The sequence below is a fragment of the Silurus meridionalis genome, chromosome 2 (genome assembly GCF_014805685.1).
Source record: "Silurus meridionalis isolate SWU-2019-XX chromosome 2, ASM1480568v1, whole genome shotgun sequence".
Lineage (NCBI taxonomy): Eukaryota > Metazoa > Chordata > Actinopteri > Siluriformes > Siluridae > Silurus > Silurus meridionalis.
Window position 1 is genome coordinate 10,313,664 of NC_060885.1, and position 20,475 is coordinate 10,334,138.

The 20,475-nt window shown below is 37.8% G+C and overlaps 1 protein-coding gene and 1 non-coding gene across 2 annotated transcripts in view; both read right to left on the reverse strand.

Moving 5' to 3' along the window:
- The window catches only part of pgbd5 (piggyBac transposable element derived 5), a 32,638-nt gene continuing 12,163 nt past the window's right edge, over positions 1-20,475 (reverse strand). The window contains exons 2-7 of the mRNA XM_046835157.1: positions 19,345-19,775; positions 9,601-9,735; positions 8,649-8,829; positions 6,115-6,312; positions 1,912-2,017; positions 1-641 (exon numbers count right to left, since the gene is read on the reverse strand). Of these exons, the coding sequence (XP_046691113.1) occupies positions 446-641; positions 1,912-2,017; positions 6,115-6,312; positions 8,649-8,829; positions 9,601-9,735; positions 19,345-19,775 (1,247 nt within the window). The 3' untranslated portion in view covers positions 1-445. The remainder of the gene's footprint in view (positions 642-1,911; positions 2,018-6,114; positions 6,313-8,648; positions 8,830-9,600; positions 9,736-19,344; positions 19,776-20,475) is intronic.
- trnae-cuc lies at positions 11,841-11,912 on the reverse strand. Its single transcript has one exon. It is a non-coding gene; the product is annotated as a tRNA-Glu (tRNA).

Consider the following 20,475-nt stretch of genomic DNA (forward strand, 5'->3'; position numbering starts at 1 on the left):
AAATTTTCATCGCTGTGTTTATTATTACTACTAATAATTATTATTATTTTGATTATTATTATTTGATCAGTGCTGCAAGTTCTTGTGACATACAGAAGCAAATCCACAAAACAGTTTACCACGGGGTTCAATCTACACAAACACTATCATAAAAATCATTACACATTTACAGGGTCGTACGCTCACATTCGTCATGCAGCAGAAGGAAACACAGACAGTGGAATGGCTCATATACAGGGTCCTGTGGTGTACAGAAGGAGTGAGGCTGATAACGGAGAGACTGAATTTAAATACACTTGGCACCGATTTGATTTGTCACAGATACAACGCGTGGAAATGTCTTTATCGTGAGCCTAACAGCCCCTGGCCGAGAGCTGTCACAGTCTATGCGTGATTGGCTGTGTGTGTGTTTGGGTGAATTTGTGTTAGACAGCATGCGGTCACTTCACTCTGTAGGTGAGCAGTCGTCCAAGTCCAGTAGCTCCTTCACGAGCCTCTCGCCGAACTGTGCGCGGCTGTAGCGTTTAGCATGATAGGCGTCGGACATCTTGTAGAGGATGTAGGTGTTGTTAATGGCGATACTGATGGTGAGCCAGAAGACCTGCTGCCACGTCTTGTTGGGTTTGTGGAAAATGAAGTACCTGTGTGCATTATTCAAAACACTGCTCATAAAACTGTCTCATCCATGGCTGCTTCATTTACCTGAGATATCTATACACACGTTACCTCATATCAAGGAAAATAGCAAAAAGACTACAGAAAAGATATCATTGAATGATCTGTCTGAACTCTCAATTCTGATTGGCTGTGATATATAAACAATTGAGATTATTGTTAAATTCACATGTATGGCTTTTGACAGATGCAATTATCCAGAGCGACTTACAATTATTCTATTTGAATAGTTAAGTTTTAAGGGCCTTACTCAGGGGCCTGCTTTGGCAACATGGATATAAACTTCCAATCTTCCAATCAGAAGTCCAACACCTTAAACCCTGAGCTACTTCTTCCCCCATGTAGTCACAGTCACGCACATAATGAGGCAAAGATTAACATTCCTTACAACCTCACTAATCTAAAGAAATGTTTTTGTGTGAAATTTTTGTGTAAATTATATGGTGAATATGGAGAGTTTGATAAAAGGACTGAGGTGTAAGAATTTGAATAAACTGTACAAGACAAGGCTAACATGAGAAATTAGCAACAAAAAAAATGTAACAGCACAAGGAATTAACACCAACAGCTTCATTATTAGTAGAGATGCAGCACAGATACATATAATTTTCTCTCTCTCTCTCTCTCTCTCTCTATGATTTAGGGAAATAATTTGTGATCTAATAACCAGTATATAAAATAATTAACCATAATTTTTCTATTCAATCAGTTAGTTTTCACTGCAAAAATTAACAAATGCTTGAACTTCTCACTGCTGGCAGGTAGGCATGACATGGTATAAGCCAGGGGTGTCCCTGTGTGGGTGCAGATTTTTATTTCAACCAAGCAAGTTCACACAAAATTCTACCTGTTTAAATCTAATGATATTAATTGTCAATGACTATAAGGCGTGGCCCTTGATTGGGATCGAATTTGGAATGAAAACCTGCACCCACAATGACCCTTTGTGGAAAAGATTAGACACCCTGGTAAAAGCAGTTAAAAGCAAGCAGTCCAGTTTGATAAATGAATTAAAAACAAATTGAAGCATTTAAATCACAGCTAAATAATTACCAAACTTCTGATAGTTTCAATGGCAACCACGTAAACAAGAACTCATTAGGTGGACGCAGTACATAAAGAGATGTTAAAAACATATGTATTTGTTATTAAGATGTATGTTTTCTGTGATGAGACTTTTATTTTAGAAGAGACATGTGTAGATGATATAGAGCACAACTAATGATGTAAACTCACTTGCTGTACTTGTCATCATATTTGCAAATGTAGCTGAGGTGTGCAGCGAAAGCTTCCACAGCCAGAGGACACGGGATTTCGCCGCTCTTCCTTTTTATGATTACACCTGAAACCAGAGATCACTGTATGTTAGAACCTGGCTGCTGTAAAAATGTTAAAAAAGATACAAATTCAGATATAACTTAAAGATTAACTAAATACCAAAGTTTTACAGGAGTTTAGTTACAGCATATTATCAGTATTGTATAAACCAGCGATCAGTACAAGCCATATTTATATTTTTGCCTCTTTTCCTACTTATAAAATAGCACTTGATCCAGTACAGTTTGCTTTTGGATTTTTTACATTTTGTAACAACAGTTAGTTATGTACTTGACTGACAATAAAATACACTATATAGACCACAGTATTGGGACACCTGACTTTTCCAGCCATTTGTGTTTCTTGCCCAAAATGTTGGCACAAAGTTCTTTGGAGGCAGGAGCATGACATTTTTCTTTCACTTGAAATAGAAGACCAAAATCTGTTGCAGCATGACAATGTCCCTGACAAACTCTGCCCCACTTGTGTAAATCTTATGCAACTTCTGAAAAGTGCCTATAGTTACTGATCTGAATACAGATGTAAGCAATATCAGTATTCTTCTTCCTCTTCTTCTTCTTCTTTCGGCTGCTCTCATTAGGGGTCGCCACAGCAGATCATCTGTCTCCATACCCCTGTCCTCTACTTCTGCCTCTTTCAAATTAACTACCTGCATGTCCTTCCTCCCCACATCCATAAACCTCCTCCTTGGTCTTCCTCTTTTACTCCTTCCTGGTGGCTCCATCCTCAGCATTCTCCTACAGATATACCCCATGTCCCTCCTCTGCACATGTGCAAACCATCTCAATCTCACCTCCCTCACCTTGCCTCCAAAATGTCTTAAATGCGCTGTCCCTCTAATAAACTCATTTCTAATCCTGTCCATCCTCGTCCCTCCCAACGAAAACCTCAACATCAGCTCTGCTACCTCCAGCTCCACCTCCTGTCTTCTACTCAATGCCACTGTCTCTAAACCATACAACATCGCATGTCTCACCACAGACCCTTTCACTTTCACTCTTGCAGATAAACTTTACCTTTACCTGAACTCCTCCACCTCCTTGCAACTGCACCACTCCACTGCCCTCCCTCTCATTCACACACAAGCACGTACCTCCACCTCTCCAGGCTCTTCTCCACCTGCTCCCTACTCTCACCAAAAATCACAATATCAGTATTAAATGTGCTTAACTCAGCTCTGAATACAGCCCTATCTTACAGTGCATAGTAATCTTGATTTTCCAGTGACTACGTTAATGTATTACATACAGTAACATGGGTATAGCAGATGAGTTTAGATCTTAATTTTTTAGTTATAATAGTTAATTAAAGCAACATTTACAAACCCACTCATGCAAAAAAATAGGCCTGGTATGTTATTGTGTTTGTGTAATTAAAAACCCTAGATTGCAATTCAGCAGAATTTAATGACTTTATTAAATACAATGCCATGTTTGAATGACTACAGTTCATTGCCACTGAATGCAAATTACCTATCAGTTGATATTGTGCGGGTACCATGAGCTCACATCTCTTACTGAAGAGTATCCTTTATAACTATAGTAAGATATGGTCAGGCCACAAAAAAAAGTGGAAAAAGAAAGATTTGGCTGTGGGTTTATTCTTCTGGTTGTCTTTAGGATTAACACAGAGGTGTGTGTCCTTATCAGCATTAGGATCCACTGCAGTATAGAATAGTTGAAACACCACAACTCTTCCAGCTGATGGTCTATAGCCTTTAACCATTGTGTTTTTCCTTCACACAATTGCAAATGTCATATAGTGCAATTATATTGCTATGTACTGCATCTGTGAATCCTAGACATATGTTAGTGTTTGGCTTGAACTTTCTTAATGACAGAAATGCTTAAAATTAATCAACATACCTAAAGAAAGTTTATTTAAAGATTGGGTCCTACATTAGTACCCTCAGTGGATACTCTTTTTTCAGTGGATATACTCATATGGTTATTGCACCAAAGAACTGCTGCTGTGCTGCTGTACGTACAGTGAGGAGGCCTGTGGTGCAGTCAGCAATCCAATTTATCCCAAAGGTGTTCACTAGGGTTGAGATCAGGGCTCTATAGCAGGCCACTCAAGATCTTTCACTCCAACCCTTGTAAACTATATCTCCATGGGAATGGCTTTGTGCACAGGAGCATGTTCATGAACAGATCTGTGTTTCCTAGTTCAAGTTAAGAGAAAATTGAATGCTACCATATCCAAAAGACATCGTATACAAGACATCCTTGTGTCACTCCAACTTGATGGTACAAATTTGGGGAAGAATTACATATGGCTATAAAAGTGAGGTGTCCCAATATTTTATATATTTTACAATATACTTCCGTCCATATAGTGTGTATAACTGTTATTATTATTTTATGTAAAATGAGGTTAAAATGAGGCTATTTTATAAGTGTGCTTGGTAGGCAACTCGCAGACTCCATGCTGGCTACTAGGTGCCTGCGGGCCGCTTGTTGGAAAATATATATAATTGGAAAACAATATAAATGTTGAAAGTGTTTATGCACAAATTCTTTTGGAAAGCCAACTATATTTTCAAATGTCTGCAACCTGGTTAGCACTAGTTTCTGGAAAGCAGAAATACTTCCTTCATTCGCATGAGCTCTATGAGCTTTGTCACTACACTGCACAACAACTGCGAGGTCAAATTTCAATATCACAGTAAAGCCATATTTTGTTTGCGAGTTCTTTGTGAGTAGATTAGAGGCTGGATTAGTGGATTAGTTATAGCATTGGACAAACATGTCAAAATACAGATACACTTTCACTGTATAGGGTTAAAAATTGACTCTACTGTCACCTTTGATTTGCATCATGGCTGGGTTATACACAGACAATGACTTTCCTTTCCTCGTTTTTCAGACGTTATGTTTTTTCTATTGCATACATCTTTCCAGCACATCTTTCTAAAAGCTTCCATCTATGAGCTGCACTGTCACTCAGTCCGCTAAAAACCAAAACACTCTCTTTGCCTGAAGCAATATTGAGTCCCTCACCGGGTGCTTTTTCATTAATGTGCCAGCGTGTTAAAAAATAACGCAAAAGAGTTTAGTCTTAAAATTACTGAAATTCTGCCATGGTTTGGTGCCATGGCACTGATTAGGGTGAAATAAGGAAAGTATTGCTTCTTCCTGCCAATCAGATACAAGTGTAGGTGCATGAAACCCGGTATACAGTACTGGGTGAGAAAAAAGAAAAAAAAAAAACTGTGGTTTGAATGCAAATCTGTCACCAACATAATTGACATTTCGGAAGTCTGCTGTCAGAAATCATCAAGGCATTGAATCCAAGCCTGGCAGGAAACATAATGTGTTGGTGCTTCATGTGTCATGATCTATTAGCATCTACAGCATTCATTTATTGCACCAGCACAAAACCTGACACACAGAATGCTTCCTGGGCGGAAACTAGCAAACATTTGCAGTTATTGTGGTTAGGTGTCTATATTGGGAGCATTCCGCATACCACATTTAGTTTTCAAAGCTAAAAACTCATGATAGCTAAAAATATCAGCTGATTCGTGTTACATATTTAAAAATTAAACCATCATTTACATAGTATCAAATCAACATTAATTTAACTCATAAATATGTATATCATAAATTTAAATAATATGTAACCTAACTGAAAAACCAGCTATAAGAGGTCAAGCATTGACAAGCATTGTAAAGTCTGTGAACTGGTTTTAATCTAATCTAGTTTCTATTTCTAGTCTCCAATAAACTCATTGTGTATTCTTCTATTTAGAACTGATACATGGCACATCTCTGTAGTGCCAGATTAAGCTACAACCTGGGGATCCTGAAGCTTGTTGCCAGAAAAGTATGCAAAAGGTATTAGGGAAATCAGTTACTAGTGAGTGGAGTGCCTAAGGCCTCTCAAAACTGTAAAGTGTTTGCATACAAATAAAGTGATGTGTAATATTATATATAGCTGATTATGAAATTTCATATATTAACATTTTTCTTTTTTTTTATGACATTTTCTGCTATGTAGGAGTCATTTATCCAGTGTTTAGGGTAAAAATCTTTTCAAACATCCCCAGGTTGCAGGATTCGAACCCTCAAACATCAAGCTATGAGATTTGCTCTCTACCTTGTTTGATTGGTGAGTAGGCGTTGGAGAGGAATCGGAAGTTGCCCTTGTTGTACCAGCTGATGAGTGACATATTGCCCTTCATCTTGATGTGAGACTGGCCACGCTGCTGAGGGCCCTCAGAGTTACGCAGCATAGATGTGGGCAGTCCGGTGCAGTCACTCTTTCTGGTGCTGAGCAGCCCACAGCAATAAATATCTACACAAACCAAAACAAAGTATGATACAGCATCAGCTTCCTGTAATTTTATAATAATGTAATTTAACTCAACCGACTTAAACACTTGATACAGTTGTGTACATAGGGCATGGGTTTGAATGGTAAGAAATCTAATCATGATAATTCAGGGTGTAAATTACAATAACAACAGTATTTTTGATAAGGTCTCTAAAACCAAGAAAACGGTAAAGACAAATTCAAGCAGAGTGTCAGGTTTAAGCTGAAAAGGCACTATATGCCTTATAGCATAATGGCATAGGGAGAGTGAAGGCAAAAGGGCCAACAAGTGCCAAGCATCTCTCGGGGAACTCCTTCAAGACTGTTGGAAGACCATTTCAGGTGACTACCTCTTGAAGCTCATCAAGAGAATGCCAAGAGTGTGCAAAGCAGTAATCAAAGCAAAAGGTGGCTACTTTGAAGAACCCACAATATGACATTTTTCAGTTGTTTCACACTTTTTTGTTATGTATATAATTCCATATATAATTCTACATGTGTTAATTCATAGTTTTGATGCCTTCAGTGTGAATCTACAATTTTCATAGTCATGAAAATTAAAAAAACTCTTTGAATGAGAAGGTGTGTCCAAACTTTTGGTCTGTACTGTGTATACTGATAATCTTGTGGTTAATGACAATTTCTTGGTTACATTTATCATATCATCAAGACTATTAAGCAGTAGAATATACTGTAGGAAGATTATATATTGGGCAACATTTGTCATTTTCAGTTAAAAAGAAATGTATATACAAAAACACATTACACTGAGATTTATTTACAGCATTTTCATCTTTGAAGCAGGGAATTCTCAATAAGCCAAAGAAATTTTTTTAACTAAGGGTCTATTAATTATATGCAATTTACTTAAACGAGCCTGTTTACATTTTCAGATGACAAGGCAGCTCGTAAAAATACTTTTGTAAATGTTTTAAATGATGGTGTTTTAAATTCCGTGATTCATCATGACACCAAATGCAACTTTTGCTATGTTTACAACACGGATGGTTTGGATTGCTGCATCATGGGCGATTTTGGTGCTGATTTGAGACTTGGTGCATCATTAAAACAAATGTTTAGTGATTAAAAAAAATGAATCGGTGGAGTTTATTATTTTTTTTTATATCGAAGTAAAAAAATGACATCGTGAATAAATGTGTGATGTGTTAAAGGTTTTAATTTCTGTTTATTTATTTATATATTTAATAAAAAATTGTCAAACAGAAATGTGCGCTGCATTAAATGTGCGTTAATAAAAAATTGTGCCACACAATGAATATTTGTCAGAAATGTTTTATTTACTACTTTAAGTTAATAATAATTTTAAAATATTTATGTAATTTATCAAGTCAAGTTTATTTCTATAGCACTTTTTACAACAGACATTGTCTCAAATAAGCTTAATAGAATTTAACAGTTAAGGTGAACGATGTGTATTTATCTCTGATGAGCTAGCTATGGTGACTTAGAAATTTTAATTGTAACTTTCAAGCCACTTGCAGCTTCTCACAAACTATCAGATTTTTAGCGAGTTACTCATAGTCCGGTTCCAAATGAAAAGCCGTGAACTATCGAGGTTGCGAGTGTCAAGGTCGCGAGTATCAAGGTTCCATTGTGTGTATATATGAATTGTTCACTTGCTGCCAAATATATTCCACCCACTAACAGGTGGCATAAAGAAGAGATAATTATATCTAATTGTTATACAAAAGGAATAATTGTTATTCACTCACTGGTCATAATGTTATAATGTCATAATGCTATGCCTGGTCTGTGTGTATTTAAAATATTTGATAACAACTAGGATTTTAAAAAGCTATTTAAAAAAAATAACATTCATGATCAACATACATGAGCATAAAACCACAGCAGATAAACATTTGCACTGTGTAGGTTGCTATTAGATCATTCAGTCCATGTAAAAAAAAAATTTACGGCTATTATCTGTGCAAACTGGATCAACTGTGTAAAAGCTTCTTTTAGCAGGTGTGTAGGTAGATTTTGCCTAGCAGCCATTTAAACAGATTGTGTATGCATGATGAACATTATTCCACTAGCAAGTCAAGATCCACTACTTCCTCGTTTCTAGAATGTTATTGAAAACTGTAAGTGTTTAAAAATCTTTGGATAAAGAGACAACAACAGAAAGTGCTGATGAACTGAGATTGAATCAAGATTATGTCTCAAGCCTAACAAATGTGAAATCTTCCTATTATAAAGCCAATTATAATAAGCACAAGGGAAATCGTAAAAAGCAAAAGCATTACATTATTAGAAATGTGTGAGTGATTGATGTGGATAAGAGTTGTAATGCTCACTTTGATTCTCAAACTCCTGGAACAGGCCGAGACTGGAAATGCTGGGACCGGTGAAAATGATGGCGTTACGTCCAGACAGGTTCTGACAGAGCTGCCTGGCCACCAGACTGTGGAGCTGGGGTTTGTTTTTCAGTGTATCAAGGCCATCTGGACCAGAGCCCTCCTTCAGGTGTACATAAACCTGCACAGGGGATCATTGTATACAAGCAGAATCGCTTTTAAAATAACTCTTCTTCCTGGGATATAGGAAATGAATATATTTTGATTTGGAACAGTAACTCCACTTTGTGCCACATCACACCTTCCAATCATTGATTATTTTCATGTAATAGCATTAAAAATTTAATTTGTTAATTTAATGACCATAAAAGTATTTTCATTGTAATTAATATTTATTGTTTTAATATCTTTCAGTAGTAAAGTTAACAGTCATGTAAATAGTCGACTGTAATTTTTGACATGTATTTCTCTTTGGGTACGCAATTTCACTATTTTAAAATAGCATAAATAAAGCAGACAAAAATCCTACAGTAGCTGTTTACTAGATTTTCTCACACACATGCTGAGTGACTAAGATCACATTGTAGCTAAAATTAAAATATACCATATGCTTTTTTTCAATTAGACCTAGATAGATTTTCCAATAAATAAAAAATAAAGAAATTTGAGTTCACTTTTTGTCACAACTTTTTTAAGTTGTAGTTTTATATTTTTACACTTTTTGTTTATTATTTTAGAGTATTTAAAATAAACAGAGAAATGGTTGACTGGCAGCATATATACTGTATTGATCGTACATTTATATACAGTTCCTATAATTTATTACAAACTGTGGTGTGGTTGTGATTGTATTATGTATTGTATTATTGCATTATGGTTGTATAGGATTATAATTGCATTAAGTATTAGTGAAATAATACATGATGGCTGCACAATTGTGTTTCTGGCTAACCTGACAAATGAAGCCAGTAGAGCTGCACTGTCGCACCCACAGGCTGAACTTCCTCTTCTTCCTCTTGCGCAGCTCTCTCTCTGTGCATGTGGTGATGAACACAGGGTCCTCATCGATCAGCGGCTCATGCAGAACCTGGGAAACAGGCATCATCACACTGTGAGCTGAAAAACCTAATTTAATTTATTTTCATGAGACAAACCAGTTTATGAATACATTTAAGCTGTACAAATTTCGGTGGACCGAAAGGAGGCAGTAGGTTAGTCCTGGATTAGACTACAGAGCAAATCAATAGGAATCAGAAGTCCATATGTGCTGACTCACTGATTCCCTGGTGTGTCTGAGTGAGCAGCTGTTCGTATATAGTAGATAAAATGATAAGTTGGCTCTCTGCTCTGCCTGGGAAGTCATCAAGGACAAGCTGGCACAGCCTGTGCAGCCAAGGCAATATTGCCATGGAAGTGGAAAAAAAAACTATGAGCAGATGGTGTTTAATTTACTAATGATGGACGAGTGTTCAAGGTTGTGTCTCTTGACTACATGACACCAGGGACCTTAGCGACACCGATCAAGGATAATGCACAGCCGAAGAAGGCATTTAACATGAGTCATCCAGCAGCTGTTTAACTGGAACTTATAGTAAAAACTGATATGGTAAAACTGAAAAATGACAAACCCATGATTCAGAAAAGAGTTAATTACACATCCAAACATCTGTTCTTTCAGATCACATTACTCAGTCTTACAGAGGTGTGATCAGAATCAGGCACAAGTGTCCGGGAAGAAGGAGTGATTATGGAATGGTTTGATGTAAATAAACAAAATGAAACACAACTAGCTAGAACACACATTTATTGTTTCAACCTGTCAAAATTGCATTAAACAATTCTATAAAAAATAGTACCGACAAATTGTGAAGAATGTAATTCTAATAAATGTTCAACTCCAAGGTTAAATACACTATACAGATAATAGATTTGCTTTATAAATGTCCCATTCCAAGAGCATTAGTGAGTTCAGGCACGGATGTTGAGTAAGACAGTCTGGGGTGCAGTCGGCATTCTAGTTTATCCTAAAGATCGCTTTATGCATAGGGGCATTGTAATGCTAAGACAGATTCTGGCCACTTAGTTCCAGTGAAAAAAAAATCATAAAACTACAGCATACAAAAACAATCTAAACAACTGTTTCTTTTTAGCTTTGTGGCAAACAGTTTGTGAAAAGTCTACATATAGGTGTGATGATCAGGAATGTGTTTTATTTTGGTCTAACTGGCAATGACGTATTCAATGTAGCAGATCAGTCCATTTGTTAATCAGAAAAATGAATTACTGTCTGTTCCACCTGACTGAAGCAGTTTATCTTAATGGATGCAGTGAGGATGCTGGGCAGAAATGGTATGAGTGCAGCCAAAGACCAGCTTAAAATATAAATTGGGCAATATGCAAGAACCATAATATAAATTCTGCCTCTTCAGAAAGTAGACCTGATTACCAGAAATGATTGGTTTAGATGCTTACATCAGTGCATGCACAGATATAGGGTGCTTCTGCGTTATTCGTGATGGATAATGTGCAGGTGTAATGGACATTTGTGGGGAAAACCTAAAAAACATTGTATTTTGTGTGTTTAGATCAGAGAGCCACCAGTCACGCCTCCCTCGAATGTTTAACACTCTCGCTCAGCCTCTCCCTCCTACTAATCACCTACACCTGTCCTCTATTTACCCGTCCCCTTAATAAGGTCCCTCTTCCCCTTCACTCACCGTCCGATCTACAGTTTACAGACTATAGATCATCCGGACTACCTACCATTTTTATGACCACCTGAGTTTCCCATGCTCCTAGCTAAGCTTCAGGTGAACCTCGACGCAGTTTATTATTTCTTACTCTCTTGTGTTTGCATATTCATGATCAATAAACGACACCCTGTTTTACTCCCGGTTATTGAAGCCTGGTCTATCAGTGACAGTTTATGTGCAGATTTCAAAACAGTTTTTTAAACAGTCTTCTTTTTGATTCATTTCTGGCATATACATATTTCCCCCCATTTAAAATAATGGGATAGGTCTTGTATAAACTTTTTTTCAGCTTCTCCCATTAGGGGGCGCCACAGCGGATCATCCGCATGTTTGATTTGGCACGTTTTTACGCTGGATGCCCTTCCTAACGCAACCCGCCCCATTTATCCGGGCTTGGGACCGGCACTAAGGCTTGTGCAACCCTAATGGCTGGGGTTGGTTCCCTGACCGGGGATCGAACCCGGGCCACAGCATTGAGAACGCTGCATCCTAACCACTAGACCACCAGGGAGGGATAGGTATTGTATAGCTGCAAATATCAGATTTTTAAACAAAACCTGTGGCATTCAAATAATAAAATCAAATGGAACAATATAATTTTTGCAATTTGTTTTGTTAACGTTAATATAACTGTATCAATTCAAATCTTTTCTTTTTGTAAGTAGTGTTACTTAGTAATACAGTAATTGTCAGTATATTGCATGGTTATAGCTAACCTTTCTTACACAGTTGAATGAGTGTGTGTATCAGATATCTAACCTTTATATAATGTATAATTATTCAAACTGAACTCGTCATTCTAGGCTGTTGTTGCATAATCAATTCTGTCAAATATTTTCCACTTTTTTTGTATTTTCTATTTTGTACAGTTATTTTTTATAAATAGCTAAGGAGTACTCTTATAACTAGCCCATGGTTAATGTTAAAATTGGGATGTGGGGGTTAATATACTCTGGTATGGATCCTAAACTGGACATGCCATAATTGTGTATACAGTATGTGCTGATTCTACATTCATGAATAATTATAGTAATGTATTTGAAAATGCTTCAAACCTTCAAACAAATATAATCCTCGCTTAGGTGCAAAATCATCTCTGACAAGTGAATCATCTTCCCTGCAGTGTGCATGGGACCTGAGGAAAATTCCTTTCTCTGTTGTCTCTCGCTCTTTCTGTCAAACTCTCTTTCTTACCCACTGTGAGAAGCCGACCTCATATTGTGTTGCCAGATGATGCCATGCTGTGTGGAAAATTTCAAAAAAATTTTGGAAAGGTTCACCAAATCCCTCACACAATGCCTGGACTGGCTGCTGTGTCCTGTGGCTGGTAAGATATATGCAGACATGCAAAAGTATGTGCTTCTGATAATGATAGCTCTTAGCATTAATTATTATAAGTGGTTATTTCAGTGATCCCCGTCAGGTTTAAATGGGATGGTGGTCTCCACAGACATCACCTACAGAATCCATTACGAGAAGCTAAATCAGCACCAGAAATCATCGTCATGAACATGCCTTAAAATTTAGTAGAACTGACAGTGTGATTCTACCCATGGCCTCTACCCCACTGGGAGATTTACATGAGTGAAGGAGGAAAGAGCCTGACAGGTGGCACGTCTGCAGTGCTTCTAATTACAGCTGGAGGGCCAAAGTTTCGCCTTAAATCCCAAACCCATTTCCTGCTGGCAGAGAAATTCTCAGCCGCCTAGCCTGTCCTAGATTCTGACAATTTAATACAGCCAAGATTTGGTGGAAGTTTGTTGGGGTCCCTTGGGAATGTGTGAAGCTGGCTACTATCAGTTCTGTGACTCATTATAAACTTGGATAGCTGAATCAATCTCATTAAAGGTTTACATAACAAAGATGTTTAAAGCTTGATGAAAGACAACATTTAGGTTGTCTGACTTTTATGGACAAATCTATTTGAGCATTTGTCTGCTGTTTTCTTCACTGAGTAGATCAGTCCTTTGACTTAATGTCTGGTGCTGAATTAACTTTCTATGGAGTATTCAGAGTGAAAAACCAGCCTATTTATTTGCTTTCCCATAATATAAAATTATTTTTCTTAAGCTTTCTATAGATTCTTTGGCATACCACTTTTTTGGACTTTGGTTTTAAACAGTAGATACAGTGGCCAGCTAGATCAGTCCACCTACTGTAGGTTTTCCTATCCAGACATAGAAATGTAGCCTTTAAAAGTATTTAAATGATAGAAAAAGGAATTTTAATCCCGTTACACATCTGAAATCAAATGTTTTTTTTTTTTATCCCAAGTGAAGTTGATTTATCTAAAGAAAAAAATATAAGTTTTAGATATAAGTAGTACATACTGCATACAGAACTTAACTGTCATTATCAGGTAATAATGAATAATAATCCCAGCCATTAGGGTTGCACAAGCCAGTGCACTCTTTGTGCCGGTCCCAAGCCCGGATAAATGGGGAGGGTTGCTTTAGGAAGGGCATCCAGCGTAAAACATGTGCCAAATCAAATATGCGGATTACGAACCAGCATTTCATACCGGATCGGTCGAGGACCGGTTTACCAACAACCACCACAGGTATTGTTAGCCAACAGGGTACCGGTGGAAATTGGGCTACTGTTTGCCGAAGGAGGAGAAAGAGAGGAGAAAAACGTCTACAAAGACAGCAGGAAAAGGAGAAGTGTAAGAGAGTGGAGGTTAAGGTGGGCGCTTTAAATGTTGGTACTATAACTGATAAAAGGAGAGGTAGCTGATATGATGTAGAGGAGAAAGGTAGATGTGTTGTGTTTGGAGAGTAAAAAAAAAAAGGAGTAAGTCCAGGAACATTGGAGGGGGTTTAAACTGTTGGATGAATGGAAAGAGAAATGGTGTAGGTGTAGGTGTGATCCTGAAGGAAGAGTACAGAAAGAGTGTAGTGGAGATGAAGAGAGTATCTGGTAGGGTGATGAATGTGAAGCTGGAAGTTGAAGGGGTAATGAAAAAAATGTCATCAGTGCCACAAGTGGATTGTGAGATGAAGGACAGGGAAAACTTCTGGAGTGAGTTAGATGAAGTGGTGGAAAGTGTATCTTGGAATGAACAATTGGTGATTGGGGCAGACTTTAATGGGCATGTAGGTGAAGGGAACAGAGGCGATAAGGAGGTTATGGGTAGGTATGGCTTTAAGGAGAGGAATGTGGAAGGGCAGATAGTGGTAGTATTTTGCTAAAAGGATGGAAATGGCAGTGGTAAATACGTATTTTAAGAAGAATCATAGATCATAGGGTGACGTATAAGAGTGGAGGAAGGTGCACACAGGTGGACTATGTTTTACGTATGAAATACAACCTTGAAAGTGACTGGAGACTATAAGGTGTTGGCAGGGGACAGTGTAGCTAGACAGCATCGGATGGTGGTCTGTAGATGGTGGCTTTGGAAATGAAAAAGATGAGGAGGATAGTGAAGACTGAAAAAAGAATATGATGAAAATTGAAGAAGGAAGAGTGTAGTGTGAGGTTCAGGGAAGAGGTCAGACAGGGGCTCGGTGGTGGTGAGGAGGTGCTGGATGTTTGGGCAACTACTGCAAAAATGATAAGGGAGACAGCTAGAAAGGTACTTGGTGTGACATCTGGAAATAGAAAGGAAGAGACGTGGTGGTGGAATGAGGAAGTGCAGGAGAGCATAAGGAGAAAGAGGTTGGTGAAACAGAATTGGGATTAACAAAGAGATGAGAAAAGTAGGCAGGAGCACAAGGAGATGCGGCAGAAGGTAAAGAGGGATGTGGCGAAAGCTATGGAAAAGGCATATGAGGTGCTGTATGAGAAGTTGAACACTAAGGAAAGAGAAAAGGATTTATACTGTATGTCGAGGCACAGGGACCGGGAAGGATGTTACAGGATGTTACAGCAATAAAGGATGGAGAGGGAAATGTGCTGACTAGTTAGGAGAATGTGTTGAGAAGATATTTTCAGCAGCTGATGAATGAGGAAAATGAGAGAAAGAGAAGGTTGGATTATGTGGAAATGGTGAAGCAAGAAGTGGATAGGATTAGTAAGGAGGAAGTGAGAGCAGCGATTAAGAGGATGAAGAGTAGAAAGTCAGTTGGACCAAATGACATACCAGCAGTGTTGTGCTAGTTACTAAGAAATAGTAACCAGTTACAGTTACTAGTTACTTCATTCAAAAAGTAACTAAATTACTTTGTTGATTACTTATACCAAAAAGTAATGCGTTACTGTTAAAAGTAACTTTTTAGATACTTTTTTAAAGAACATTCTTTAATGTTACCATTAATGCCCTTTTATGCGTAATGGTCTATACAAACACAAAACTGACTTAAACACAAAGTCATTTTTAAACACTATTTTATTTAAGTCAGACCAGCACAAACTGAATATATCACAAGGATTTCTGAAATAAATAACAAAACAAGCTGAATAATATATTCACAATCAAAAACTGAAGTGGCTTGGCATCATAAAAGCTGTTGTGTTGAGCTCTTAAAAATGTTCCTTTTACAGCTTAAGTATGAAAACTATCAACAATGTACAACCTAACACCGGGTTAGCTTCTAGCTTCTAGCTTCGTCGAGGCGTGGAGTTTCTGGAGGAGCTTCAACAGATTGTAGTTGCTGTTTATCGCAGTAGATACGACCTTCGAACCAGAAAGACACAGCTTACATTTGACTAAAAAGTTTTTGTCTTAATGCTCAACTAACGTGAAATAATGAGCATATTTCCACTTTGAGAAACTCGTCTTGCTCTCGCCTTGACTCGCCTTTACTGCCGCACAGACCTGAATAAACGGAAACACGCCCACAGTGCGTCTTCTTTACAGTGTTTACAGTGGTTCTCATCCACCAATCCTACAATGCGTTGCTGCTGTAAACAGCTTAGACTGTAGGCTACACTTCAGCCCAAATTTATTCATTTAAAACAGACAACGCACCATACGGTAACGGTAACGGAGTTACTTTATTTAAAAAGTAATGCGTTACAATATTAGTTACTGTCAAAAGTAACTGCGTTATTGCCCAACACTGCATACCAGTGAAGCATTGTTCAGAAGATGTTTAGGAAAGATGGCAGTGAAATTTTTAACCAGATTATTCAACAAAATGGAAGGTGAGAGGATGCCTGAGCAATGGAGAAGGAGTGTGCTATGGGAAAGAGTAGTGGAAGCTGAGGGAAGTGGTGACCATCTGTGAGCAACAGTATGGTTTCATGCTGAGGAAGAGCACCACAGTGCAATATTTGCTTTGAGAATGTTGAAGGAGAAGTATAGAAAAGGTCAAAAGGAGTTGCATTGTGTTTGTGGATTTAGAAAAAGCATACAACAGGAGTTGTGGTATTGTATGAGGAAGTCAGGTGTGGCAGAGAAGTATGTGAGGGTGGTGCAGGACATGTATGAGGACAGTGGGACAGCAGTGAAGTGTGCAGTAGGAACGAAAGACTGGGACTGCATCAAGAATCGGCTCTGAGCCCTTTCCTGTTTGCAATGGTAATGGACAGGTTGACGGACGAGGTCAGACAGGAGTCTCCATGGACTAGGGATGTTTGCGGTTGATATTGTGATTTGTGGTGAGAGTAGGGAGCAGGTTGAGAAGAGCCTGGAGAGGTAAAGGTACGTACTGGATAGAAGGGAAATGAAAGTCAGTAGGAGTAAGACAGAGTACATGTGTGTGAATGAGAGGGAGGGCAGTGGAGTGGTGCAGTTGCAGGGAGAAAGGTGGAGAAGGTGGATGAGTTTAAGTACCTGGGATCAACTGTGCAAAGTAATGGAGAGTGTGTTAGAGAAGTGAAGAAAAGAGTGCAGGCAGGGTGGAGTGGGTGGAGGAGAGTGACAGGAGTGATTTGTGATAGAAGGATATTTACAGGAGTGAAAGGAAAGTTTATAGGACTGTGGTGAGACCTGCGATGTTGTATGGTTTAGAGACAGTGGTTTTGACTAAAAGACAGGAGGTGGAGCTGGAGGTAGCAGATGTTGAGATTTTTATTGGGAGTAAGGATTGACAGGATCAGAAACGAGTTTATTAATGGGAGGTAGGACGTTTTGGAGACAAGGAGAGGGAGGCTAAATTAAGATGATTTGGTCATGTGCAGAGGAGAAACATTGGGTATATCGGATGGAGACGCCAGGAAGGAGGAAAAGAGGAAGATTAAGGAGGAGGTTTATGGATGTGGTGAGAGAAGACCAGGTAATTGGTTTTAAGAGAGGCAGATGTAGAGGAAAGAGTAGTGTGAAAAGGGATGATCCACTGTGGTGACCCCTGAAGGGAGGAGCCAAAAGGATAAGAAGATCATGTAATAACAAATAATTGAGAAGCAGATATAAGTGCAGATCAAAGAAGAATCAACAAAGAATCAATAAAGAAATAACCTTAGCATAACGACTAGGAGCATAAACAAATACAGCAACCATGCATGGAGGACAACGAACATAAGACAAAGTGTGTGGTGAACAGTCATATTTATACTATATATATATATATATATATATATATATATATATATATATATATATATATATATATATATATATATATATACATACAGTGGAACCCACTTATCTCGACCTCGGTTAACTCGACAACCCTAATAAGTCAACGTTTTTGAAGTGGAACCGCCAAATTCTCGCTTTGTCTAAGCATTTTTTATCGGTTATGTCAACTTTTTTATGTCGCCGAACCCTAATATCTCGAGCACAAGGGGGGAAAATTTGCCATATAACGTCAGTTATCTCGATCGGCACTGTGCAGCCGCAGAAGAACTCGTGAAAGTGGTGCGCTTTGGGAAGAAAAGAGCAGCCGTTGAGAGAGTGCCGGTGGGCAAGGATACGCATGAGTGATAACAACGACCGCCGTGAACCAACAAATACCAACAATAACGGACAGTGAGAGTGTGGAAGTTTAAATAGGAGCTGGTGATGAGTGATAAACGAGCACCATATGTGCATGATTAAAGCCGGGAGCTTCAGAGAAAGCGGCCGAGAATACACCTGACACGCTGAAGGGGGCCGAAGGGGGCGTGGCAGGTGGATTCCTGACAGAAACAAACATGTATGTATTTTTATAGCATGCCTTCATCAAACAAATCGCAGCAACGCTGTTATATATATATATTAGGGCTTTCAGTTGATTAAAATATTTAATTGTAATTAATCACATGATTGTCATGAGTTAACTCGTGATCAATCGCAACTTAATCGCACATTTATATCTGTTCAAAATGTACCTTAAATTAATACTCTAATCAACATGGGCAAGGAAAAATATTTACCGGTATGCTTTATGCAAATGTATGTTTATTATTAGTGAGACCAAACTCAACATAGAGCATAATGACAAAATATTCTTGTAAATATTTTAAAGTAATTATGGTGTTTTAAATGGAAGTTTTTAATTTCACCACATATATATTTTCTATATTTTTACTTAATGTGGTCAAACAGAAATGTAAGCTGCATTAATTGTGCATTAATAAAAATAATTATTCATATATATTATTATTAATTAATCATTAATATACCTATTAATATACATATACAGGTAGTCTTCTACTTACGATGGAGAAATGATACGACTACCCCATTGTAAGTCAAAAATGATCGAAGATCGTACTATGACTGTGACAGTCTTTCCTGCTTAATGCTGATATATAATTTTCATTTTCTGCTTCACTACAAGCAGGAGACATTCTTGGGTGCTTAAAAAAATGCTTTTATCACTAAAATTGCTGTTTGAAACTGTTTGGAACAAAATAAAATAAACACTATATAGGTATATATAGGTATATAATATATGTAGCTCTAAACGATATTTCCAGTAAAGTATTACAATATCTTAGATTGTAAAAAATAACATAAAATGCAACTGTAAATATTTAATTAAATAATTACATTTAACAATGTGTTATTAAAACACTTTAGTGGAAATAAATACTGCGTAGTAAATTAAATGTGCAATAAAAATGTATGTCTCTACCTGTGTTTGTGAGGGCCGGAAGGCACACCCGAAGCTCTGCTGCAGTGAATCCAGGAAGGGCTGGATCTTGTAAAGACCCTGGTTGCCACCTTGGCTTGAACGGAAGGCCACGATATGGAAGTATTTAAGGATCTTCTCGAAGCGTGCCTGGCTCATTTTGAGGGCTATGCTGCGGTTGCTGAAGAAGCCGCTGCTCCAGATGCTCAGCACGGACTCACAGCGGTGCACACTGGTGGAGATCACAAAGCCCAGGAAGGCTTTCATCTCAGCCGGCGTCACATTGGTCCAGCCTTCATCACTGCCAAAGCGTTCCTGGTACTTCTTAGCATACATGTTGGTCTGAGTCACCATGTTCTGAATTACGTTGTCAGGTACAAAGAGCTGGAAGAAATCCATGGCTGTGGCAGTGGCCGGCATTTTCTGTGTGGGACCTGACGTTGGAAATGAACTCACATTAGTCAGTGTATTATGTCATTAATAACATAGCACAGTGTTTAGTGCAGTAAGTACAGTCCTTCATGTGTAACCTTCAACCTTATCCAACATGTTTAGTTTTAGTTTGAGGAGGGTTGCTTCTCTTATTTAAAAAAAATATTTGTATTTAATTTGTATGTAACTGATTCTATGATGGAAAGGAAGACACCTGTAGTAAGTTTGTATGAAACAAGTAGTAAACAACTGAGGTAGTTAAAATTCTACTGGCATAGAAATGTATTATTATTATTATTATCATTGTCATTATGAATATATATTAAGCAAATAGAAAATAGAGAAAATACTAATGCTAATACTAACAGTGATTGATAGATAAACACAAACAGTAAGAATGAATAATTACAATGTACATTAATTAATAAAAATTAATAAAAATAGATTAGTACCTTATTATTTTAACTGTTGGATTTTGTTTAATCTAACAAAACAAATAAAGGCCAGATAGTTTGACTTAAGGACACATAACTTAAGTCGTAAGGTGTAGTCAGTGTTTATGAGCTTGTGATATTTGTATTCTTGTATTGACTCAGTGTTTACATTTTTCACAGGTTTGGTTAAAATCTTCTTCACCACTCCTTAACCACGATGGTAAAACTGCTTCATAAAAGGCCAGAAAGAAAGTAAGTAAGTACATAA